A 10,284-nucleotide genomic window follows, 5' to 3' on the forward strand; every position below is an offset into this window, starting at 1 on the left:
TAGAAAGAAAAAGATGACAAGTGGAAAAGAGGGAGCGAACCAGCTCCGGAGAAAAAAATGGAACCTGTTGTTTTTGAGAAAGTTAAAATGGTAAGTGGGGAAGTATGTGCACTGTGTGGACGGCCTTGTTCACATGGCGTGTTCACATGTGGAGGGGACAGGTGGGGTGGTGTTGATAGCATATCGCACCGTTGCACCTGGGGCTAAAGGGGGGCCACGTTTGGGTTAGATCACCCGCTGACACTTCTGCTGCTTTCTCATTGCCTTGTTGCTGCCTGATCTGCTCTGTAACACTTCTTTTGGGGTCCAGATGGGAGCTTAGGAAATGCATCTGTCCCATCTGAGCAAGAGGCACGTTTCATGGCAGAATGCCAAGGCTCTGTGACACCTTCTGAGCAGAGGCTACATTAGTCCTTCTCTCCTTAGACCTTTACCTCGTTTTCCTGTTGTGGTTAAGGACAGTCCAGAAGCCAGGCTATCCTCATCCATTTTAAACCATCCCTTCTTGTATTCTTTCTCTGTCATATGGAAGTAGACACCTTTCTTTTCCCACAGGACATATTGTGGCAGTGGTAGTAGATGCTCCACTATAGGAGTTTAGATTCTTGGGAAAGAGGACTTTTTCCTGTTTGCTTAAGGAGGAGTCTTTTATCGTCATTCTGAGTTGCGCTGTCTGTAGAACGCATTCCTTAGTGATACTGGCAGAGTGAATTAGGTAACCTTTAACTGAGCTCCTTTTCAGTATTAAAGGTTTTCTAATCACTGGGAGATGTGCTGGCTCTTGTACCATCGGACACCTGCCTTTATTCTTGGCTTTTCCTGGGACCAGAAACTGCTGCTCCTGTTGGATACCCTGATCTGTGGTTGTCTTGGTTTCAGAAAGATCTGTCTCTTCAGAAAGCCAAATAAGCACAGATGACAGCTTTGTTTTTCACTTTAGCTTTGATTTCTGCACTGTGCCTCCTGACTTGATTTTTTCACACGATACTTCCTGAGTTGTGTTTCTTTGGTAACTCTCTTTGAATAACAGCAGCCATGCCACAAGAATCCCTGTGGCTTTACAGTAGAGAGGAGAATAGAAGGTTCAAAAACACCTGCTTATTTTTTTCTGTAACGTATTTTCACCTTAGCCACAGAAAAAAGAAGATCTACAGCTACCTCGGAAATGTTCCCCGAAATCCACAGCACCTGTCATGGATTTGTTGGGCCTTGGTAAGAGTTAGACTTTTCCACTCCCGTAATCATACAAATTTTGATGAATTCTCTGTGATCCTGGGGAGATAGGTAGAGATGGGACTCTTCGGTTGGTGGCTTCATCACTAAGATTGTTCCCTCGTGTTCTTCCTGTTGTTTTACATCTGAGCAGTTGTTCTAAGAGGTGTTTCATTTTTCACTGTACTGTGAAAAATGTACAGTGATAGAGTAGTGCTTAAGTACAGTAGTGTTGGAGCATGGCCTTTGAAGCCAAAGTCCCAACTCTGCCACTTACTATCTATGTGACCTTGGGTAGCTTACTCAGCCTCTAAACATTACTTTCCTAACCTATGTAGTGAGGATGATATGAGTCTACTTCAAAGACGATGTTGGAAGGGTTAAATGAGATAATGCCTCTAAAACTCTTAGATCCTTGCCCAGCACAAACTAAGCATTCATTAAATGTTAGCAAGTTTCACTAAACCAGCACCTGTGAGCCCTGCCCCCATCCCTCTCATTTTCCAGGTGCATCCTGTTTCTGAGATGGCCCATTACCTTGTGATCATGATTTTCCTCCAAACTTTTGAAACCCTGAGCTAGTGGTTCTACCCCCTTCAGAAATAAGAGCCTATTCTTACCTTTCACAGTACTGATGGCTATACTTTGTTTCAGTCCATTCCTGCTTATTTAGGTTATTGGCTACTTCGGCTTCTAATGTCTGTACTTTTCATTTCTCTCTGAAAATGAGTCCTACACAGCTTTGCTCCTCAAATAGCCCGAAAGGAGCCAGCCAGCCCCCTTGTGGTGGTGCTAACGTAGCCTTCAAGCCTGGGTTTCTGCTGTCCTTTGCCTGAAAGCTGGGCTACAGGCTTCTCCAGACTGTTCTGGGGAATGTGGGGTGAGGCCTCTTGTGAGATGCCCCATCCAAGCTGGGTGGTTCCAGAGCATAGATTTCTGGGTCCATGATGGAGCATGTGGGCCTTCGCTGCTTTGTGTCTAGAATAGAAGGAAGGAATGGGCTTAATGAGCAGTGCTACGTTTTAACTTTGATCTGTCTTTCCAGATGCTCCTGTGTCCTGCACCATTGCAAATAGTAAGACCAGTAATACCCTAGAGAAGGATTTAGATCTTTTGGCCTCTGTTCCATCTCCCTCTTCTTCAGTTTCCAGAAAGGTGAGTCTTGTGGGTGCCTCAGGATTAAAGAGCATTCTGGAAAGGGTGATTCTGATAACTTAATCATGGAACCAAGTCATGCTTCCTTGGTGGAATTGGACTTTGGTTTTCTTGATTCTTCCCTTAACGCTATCATCTCTGGTACAGCCTAAGGTTACTATTCATTCCATGTTGTCTCCTGCCCAAAAAGAGTGGGCCCTTTGAGTGGACTTCTGTTGAAGGTGTGTCAGATTGTAAAGGCTGATCCTGTAGGTCAGCTCCTCAGCCTGAGTTATTGCCAGAGAGTTTGTAAGTAGGAAAGACTTGAAACCTTTAATGGCTACCGTTTGTGGAATACCTGCTGTGTACAACAGGCACAGTGCTAGGTGATTTTGTATCTCATTTTGTATATTTCATTTATGATTTAAGATACTCACCACAGGGCTTCCCTGGTGGCGCAGTGGTTGAGAGTCCGCCTGCCGATGCAGGGGACACGGGTTCGTGACCGGGTCCGGGAAGATCCCACATGCCGCGGAGTGGCTGGGCCCGTGAGCCATGGCCGCTGAGCCTGCGTGTCCGCAGCCTGTGCTCCGCAACGGGAGAGGACACAGCAGTGAGGGGCCTGCATACCGCAAAAAAAAAAGACTAAAATACTCACCACAACCCTGCAAAATGGATCTTTTATAGATGAGGAAATGTTAGTTCAGAAAAGTTAATGTGACTAGCTTCTCGTTGCACAACTAGTAAGTGGTGGCACTGGGATCTTAATTCAGTTCTCTCTGGATGCATCGGTTGTAGGTCATTTTTGTTTGTTTATGTGTTAGTTTTCCACCAAATCACATTGTTTTGCTAAAGAACAAAGAATTATACCGGAGCTTAACTATCAGGTGTTTCCAGATATTTGTATGGTAAAAGTGTCAGGAAGCTATTAACTCGAGCCACGAATTCTTTTGCAAATGTTAGAAGCGGCAGAGAGATGAGGGAGGTCCTTACAGAGGCCCCCCATGAGGACCATTCCAATCCCCACCCCCCTCCCTCTTTGCCCTAAGGTTGTAGGTTCCATGCCAACCGCGGGGAGTGCCGGCTCTGTTCCCGAAAACCTAAACCTGTTTCCAGAGCCAGGGAGCAAATCAGAAGAAACAGGCAAGAAGCAGCTCTCTAAAGACTCCATCCTTTCACTGTATGGATCCCAGACGCCTCAGATGCCTGCCCAAGGTAGAGTTCATGGGGGTCATGGCAATGTGCCGGACAGAGACGTGAGGCCTTACATGCAGGAATCATTTGTTGTGACAGGGGCAGTTGCTCTGGGGGCCAGGACATCACACTCCAAACAAACCTGAACATGACATTCCTTGTGAAGCTACCAAGTATCAGGAGATAGAGATTAACGTAACTCAGAGCCATACTTCTGTGGTGTCTGGCATCACAGCTCTGTGAAGTCTGACTCAGGGTCCGGATCTGGACCCTAAAGGGGAAGTGGCTGGGTCAGCAGCCCGCTGGAAGCCATAGCAAGTCTTGTAGGGGCTCTGTCTAACCGTTTTGCTGTGTAAAAGAGCATTCTGAGTTGAGGAATTCTAGCTGGAAAGGAGCAGCCAGTGAGAGTTTGGACTCACCTTGTACGCATTCCTCTTTAACAGATCTGTATGTATGTTTTCTTGGCAGCAATGTTCATGGCTCCTGCTCAGATGGCATATCCCACAGCCTACCCCAGCTTCCCTGGGGTCACACCTCCTAACAGCCTAATGGGGAGCATGATGCCCCCACCAGTAGGCATGGTAGCTCAGCCAGGAGCTTCTGGTATGGTTGCCCCCATGGCCATGCCTGCAGGCTATATGGGTGGCATGCAGGCATCCATGATGGGTGTGCCAAACGGAATGATGACCACCCAGCAGGCCGGCTACATGGCAGGCATGGCAGCTGTGCCCCAGACTATGTATGGGGTTCAGCCAGCTCAGCAGCTGCAGTGGAACCTTACTCAGGTAAGCTGCTCCATTTCACTCAGGACAAGAGTTCTGAGCCTCCCTCAAGCCTGTCTCACTTAGTGTCTCTCCCTTACCCTTTGAATCCTTACAGTGTAAATGAGATATTGCCAGAGACATTCTCGGGTTTGCTTCATTTATTTATTTTTTTAACAGAAAATCTGTCTAACCTCAGACTTTCTAAGGCATTTTGGGTTCCTGTAGAATAAGGGTAACTGCCTAATTCTAAAACTCTCCACACATTCATCAAAACAGCCTATACAGAGAAACAATGAGTGCAGATAAAAGCACCCATAACTCACGACTACCGCATCTAATAGAATACTACAAACCTCAAATTACATGACAGTAGGCACATAAACACCGAAATCCAGCGGAGCCAGCATCACAGAGAGACCATGTGAAAAGAGGAGAGGGAGCAGGGGGCTAGAGGTGACAGAGCATAGATAAAATCACCCCCTAGAAAGAGAAGGCCCTGTCGTGATTAGAGACATGCTGAGAAGAGGTCTGAGACGTGGTGGAGTAGAACTCTGGTTACTTGGAGAATCAAAAACAAGGGACTTGAAATATATAGGTTTATGGGTGGTAGCTTTGGAAAAGCATTGTGTCTAGGAGAGGTGGGGATGACCTAGAAGGAGGGGGTGCTCTTTGGAGACCTGGTGGCGAAGGGGAAGTAAGAAATGAGAAGTGGAAAAGAGAATCACAAAATCAGAAGGTCCACCATTCTCCTTCCCATCAAATAATCATTTCACTATACTAACAGAAGAGGGCGCTCTTGTACTAACAAATCTAGTAGTCTCCCCAGACCCTCTCACCTGTCTGTATTATTGCTGATTCGAAAAAATAGAGCACTACAAACTAAACAGAAAGTGGCAGATGACATTCGTACAAAACTACTATGAGAAGAAAATAGAAAATGAAAAATCAAAACATTTCAGGAAGTGGAAATTCTTCCCCAAAAGCAGTCACGAAGTAGAAGAAAACTGTTACACAATCCACCAATCTGAATTAAATGTCCTATAACAAACACTTGCAGATAAGACAAAGCAGCCTGAATCAGAAATTTAAAAACTTACAAGCAAAATGGACAAAAAACTGGAAGTTGTGAAGTGAAAGTTTACTGAACACAGGAAACAAATTGAAAAATGACACAATTATCTTAGAAATAGACTGAATTACAAGTTAGTCAAAGGAGAAAAGATTCAACTGAAAATATATTTGGCATTGAGGAAAGGCATGAAACAGCTCAGAGAAGAGAACTAAATATAGAGAGCTGTAATAAGAATCAGAGAGAAAGTAATGCAGAAGTTAGGCAAAGAAGACCTAACATAAATATATTTGGAGACTCCCAAAGAAAAAGACAAAATAGTGGAACAGAATTAATATATTTAAAACTATAACACAAAACCATCTCTTAGAAATAAAAGACTTGAATATAATATTGAAAGAACCCACTGTGTATCTGGAAAAATTGACTCAGAATGGTCAACTCTAACATATCCCAGTAAACTTTTAGACTCTGTAGACAAGAAAAAAAATCCATGAGTCCATAGTGATATTTTTTAAAAGTGGGTGTGGGATAGAAGGAGGGAAAGCCTTCTTTGCTGAAGAATGACAACTAATAATTGTAGAAAGAACAGGGTATTCACACATTCTCAAAGAAATACCCTTCAGATTACTTATTAAGTACAGTGAAAGAACATATGATGGATACAACCTTAGATAAGTGATCAAACATAGAATTATCAACAGTGGGGCACATTAATTTCATGTGCTTCCTGGTATCTTATACTAAGAAGGACACATTATCACTTACATAGAAGTTTTGCCCAAAATATTTAACTTGGATCCAATCATAAGAAAACATGAGATAAATCTAAATTGAAGTATTTTCTGTAAAATAACCAACCTGGACTCTTAAAACAGTGTCGGGGGAAAATGGCGGGGGAACTCTTCTAGATTAAAGGAGACTAAAGAGATGTAAAATTGAAACGTAATGTATATTAGAATATAGTGTTAATATTAAACATCTTGGACATATTAGTTGTAATGTGGTTCTAGGAAAGTCTTCTTTCTTATGAGATGACTCCTGACTTATTAAGGGGTGAAATGTCACGATATGTGCAATTTTCAGTGCCCATCAAAAATTTTAAAAAGCTGACACATATGTATATATCAGAGAATAAGGCAAAAATGTTAACAATTGGTGAATTTAAGGAGCGATATATGGGTTTCATTGTACTATTCTTTCAGCCTTTCTGTAAATTTGAAATTTTCTTTAAAAGCTGGCGGAAGAAAAATAGTTATACCTTCTCCTAAAGGAAAAGAACTTAAACAGAAAATGGACCAGGCTTGGGAAATTTAAGGCATTTTTCTTTGAGAAATAGCTGCTTCTGTTCACTGCCAGAGCCCAGGCTTTCAATTGAATTCATAAAGAGGCCCCAACCCCACCCAGGCCTGATGCCACTGACTCTTTTCTCCCAGCAGTTTCCCTTCTCATACACTGAAGTCCTGAAGACATGTTGGTCTTTTTTTTTTTTTTTTTTTTTTTTTTTTTTTTTTTTTTTTTTTTTTTTTTTTTTTTTTTTTTTTTTTTTTTTTTTTTGCCTTCCTTTGTTCATTCTGAATCGTCCAGTTTCCTTTTCTTCTTCTTCTTCTCTCTGCTGGAGCTCTTTCCCTGACACTGTCAGTAATGACTCTGCTGGAGATAAGACAGGAGCACCAGCGTGGAGGCTTCTCTTTATACTCTCAGGGTTGGCCACAGCCAGTTCACAACAGGCCCCTTCTTTTCAGGATGAGAGATTGGAAAAGAAACAGAGACTAACCTCCCATGCCGCTTTTATGTTGACTCGCTCCAGGATTCCCCCTTCCCCTTACTGAGCACTAGTCTCAGACAACATCTCCCTTCTGGAAAGTCCTTCATCTTCGTGGTCTGGTATCCTCGGAATGATCCGAGAGGGTTCAGGGCAGTTATGTACCACAACAGAGCTCCCCTTTGTCTCACTCTCCCCTCCCCGCAGGCAGAAGGACTCCTTCCCTGCCTGTTGCTCTAATTGGCCACAGGCCCACAGCCTGGTCTGAGACTCTCCTCTCTCCCTTTCAGATGACCCAGCAGATGGCTGGGATGAACTTCTGTGGCGCCAATGGCATGCTGAGCTATGGACAGTCCATGAACGGTGGGAACGGACAGGCAGCAAATCAGACTCTCAGCCCTCAGATGTGGAAATAAACACAACGCACCTGGATGACTACCACTCTCCTCAGCCGCCTCTCTCCCGTGTTTCCTCTTTCCCCAGCTGCTCCCCCACCCCCATCCCCTTTCCTACCTCTCTCTGTTTGGTTTAGAAACTGCTCAATCCATCACTTGGGACTTGGCATTCTGCCCAGCCCAGCCACGTCCCAAACACGCGGACCTCTCTGTTGTTTTCTGTCGTGCCTGTCCCCTAGCTCTCCTGACTCCCTCCCCAGCCTCAGCCCTGGTCCTCTCCTGGCACCAGCACCTTAGCAACTGTTGGCAGAAGGCACTTAGACTGCAGGATCAATGTGCACACCTTTGAGCACCTTTCCCACCAGGTGAAACCTCCTATCAGACTCAGAAATGTCTGATAAGCTATTTCCATATGTTTAAATTTGGGGTGAAAACAGAGGCATGCTCCCCTGACTTATGGGAATGAAGAAAGTAATGAAATCAAATTAAATATTCCTTGGGTCTTAGAGCAGGTTGGCCCTAGCCCTGGCATGAGGCAAACGCCCTCCTACAAGGACAAGTGAAAATATGACTCTGCCTTGCCCTGAATTGCTTTCTGGATCTGAGGCTTCAGGACTTGCTGCTTCGGCCAGCCTTTATTAACACCAAAGACTCTACGAAGGTTCCCCACAAAAACACACACCCATTTCCCTGCCTCCATACTGCCTTCAGTAGGATCTGACTTTGTGGCTGGAGGACCAACCCCTCCCGTGGGAATGCAGAGCTTAACATGTGTACTGCTTGTGTGTGTGTGTGTGTGTGTGTGTGTGTGTGTGTGTGTGTGTGTGTGTGTGTGTGTGTGTGTGTATTCCACCTCCCACTCCCTCCCCATCTGCTCTGGGTATTTTTGGTTTTGTTTTTTTAGTTTTAGGTTTGCAACAGAGAGGAGTTAATTTATCAACAGCCTAAAACTGTTGCCAGTTTTTCTTTAGTTAAAAAAAGGTACAATCTAATTGGTAGCTCCTGTCCTCCTTTCCCCTCTCCGCCCTGCCAGTCGCTCTCTCCTGCCGGTGTGTCCAGGCTGCTCTGTGTCCCCACCTGTCCAGGTGTATGAGGCAGAGTGCCTGGACAGCTTTCCTCTTAGTCATCATTCACCCCACTTGAAAATTAAAACAAGAAAACTTTGCTTAAAAGATTTCGTCTTTGGGAACCACAACTCCTGGTTGCCTTTCTCCTGTGTATGTGTAAATTCCTTAATAAATATTGCAGGGAAGGACCGCTCGCTTGCTCTCACTGTGTCCCTCTTGGAGGAGGGTGAGTTCCACGCAGGTTTTCTGCTTTCCAGGGGCAGTTCCCTCACTTTCCTTATATTTAAAAACTATTACATTTAGGATGGATAAGCAACAAGGTCCTACTGCACAGGGAACTATATCCAATCTCCTGGGATAAACCATAATGGAAAAGAATATAAAAAAAGAATGTTATATGTATATAACTGAGTCACTTTGCCATACAGCAGAGATTAGCACAACATTGTGAGTCAACTGTGTTTCCATTAAAAAACAAAAAACTTTGGACGGAACATACCCAGGGGCCAGGCCCAGGCCCAGGCCCAGGCAGTCAGAAAGGGGGCCTTTCTCCAGGGGTGTCTAGAGTTGTGAGGGAGGGAACTCTGGATTTCTGTACCTACTGGAGTCCCAGAACATCAGAACTAGAAGCACTCCCCCCCAACCCCCCAGCCAATAAAAAGCTCAGCCCACACCCACCCTTCCTTGGAGCACACCTTTTGAATACTTCCAAGTGTAAGTGAGAGGATAGCACAGTGGCTAAGAAAGTCAGCTCTGGATCAGACTGCCATTGTTCATATCCCTTCTTACTCTGTGACCTGGGCAAGCTACTCAGCCCCTGGGTCTCAGTGTAAAATGGGACTCATGGTAATACTTAAAGTAAAATGAAGCAATTCCTGTGGTGCATTTAGCACACAGGGCACTTTGCACTCAAATGTTAGCAAATATTATGTACCATTATGTGTTAGGTATTATTTCATTCAACAGATATTTAACAAGTGCTTACAATGTGCCAAGTACTGTCTTAGGCTCTGGAATGAAGCACTGAATCAAAACCCCTTGATCTCGTGGGGTAGAGTGGTAGGAGAGATGGACAACAAACAAGTAAATAAATTATTTAATTTCAGGTAGTAATAATACAAGGTAAGACAAGTTTAGATGGTGGGTATGGGACCGTTTGGATGGAACAGTCAGAAGGAGGTTACATTGGAACTGAGACCTGAATAAGGAGCCAGTCGTGTGGAGATCTGGAAAAAAATGAGAGCAAAGGTAGGCGTCTGCGTTGGAAATCGTTTGGTGGAAGTATTGGTTTGGGAGTCATCAGGGTGTGGATGGTATGTAAAGCCATGAGACCAGTTGAAATCGCCTAAGGAGAGAGCATAAAGAGAAGAGGACTGAGCCTTGGGGGCCATCAGCTTTTAGAATTTGGGAAGAAGAGATAAGAAGAAAATGAATCTGACGTAGTCCCTGCTCTCAAGAAGCTTACAGAATCATGGGGCAACAGACTTAGAATCTCTTTTACATGTTTTATGGGAGCTAGGAAGGTCAGGGAAGCCTTCCTAAGGTCAGAGGCATTTGAGCTGAGTCCTGGGGGCCAGGGAGGAGTTAACCAGTGGGTGAGGTGGGGGTGAGGAGAAGAGTCGTCCAGACAGTACCATGTGAAGGAAGAGACAGAAACCTGCAAGAGCACAGAACATTCCAGGAA

At 44.5% G+C, this 10,284-nt stretch overlaps 1 protein-coding gene across 2 annotated transcripts in view; it reads left to right on the forward strand.

The window, feature by feature from the left end:
* SMAP2 (small ArfGAP2) overlaps positions 1–8,789 on the forward strand; it is a 47,682-nt gene extending 38,893 nt beyond the window's left edge. Inside the window, exons 5-10 of one of the 2 annotated variants that reach the window (XM_024738792.1) lie at positions 4–90; positions 1,131–1,212; positions 2,258–2,367; positions 3,396–3,561; positions 4,009–4,325; positions 7,429–8,789. In XM_024738792.1, coding sequence (XP_024594560.1) covers positions 4–90; positions 1,131–1,212; positions 2,258–2,367; positions 3,396–3,561; positions 4,009–4,325; positions 7,429–7,554 — 888 coding nt within the window. In that variant the 3' untranslated portion in view covers positions 7,555–8,789. The remainder of the gene's footprint in view (positions 1–3; positions 91–1,130; positions 1,213–2,257; positions 2,368–3,395; positions 3,562–4,008; positions 4,326–7,428) is intronic. The other variant, XM_024738794.1, reaches the window with a different exon arrangement.
* Positions 8,790–10,284: the final 1,495 nt, after the last annotated feature.

Source organism: Neophocaena asiaeorientalis, unplaced genomic scaffold (assembly GCF_003031525.2).
Source record: "Neophocaena asiaeorientalis asiaeorientalis breed wild unplaced genomic scaffold, Neophocaena_asiaeorientalis_V1.1 scaffold106, whole genome shotgun sequence".
Lineage (NCBI taxonomy): Eukaryota > Metazoa > Chordata > Mammalia > Artiodactyla > Phocoenidae > Neophocaena > Neophocaena asiaeorientalis.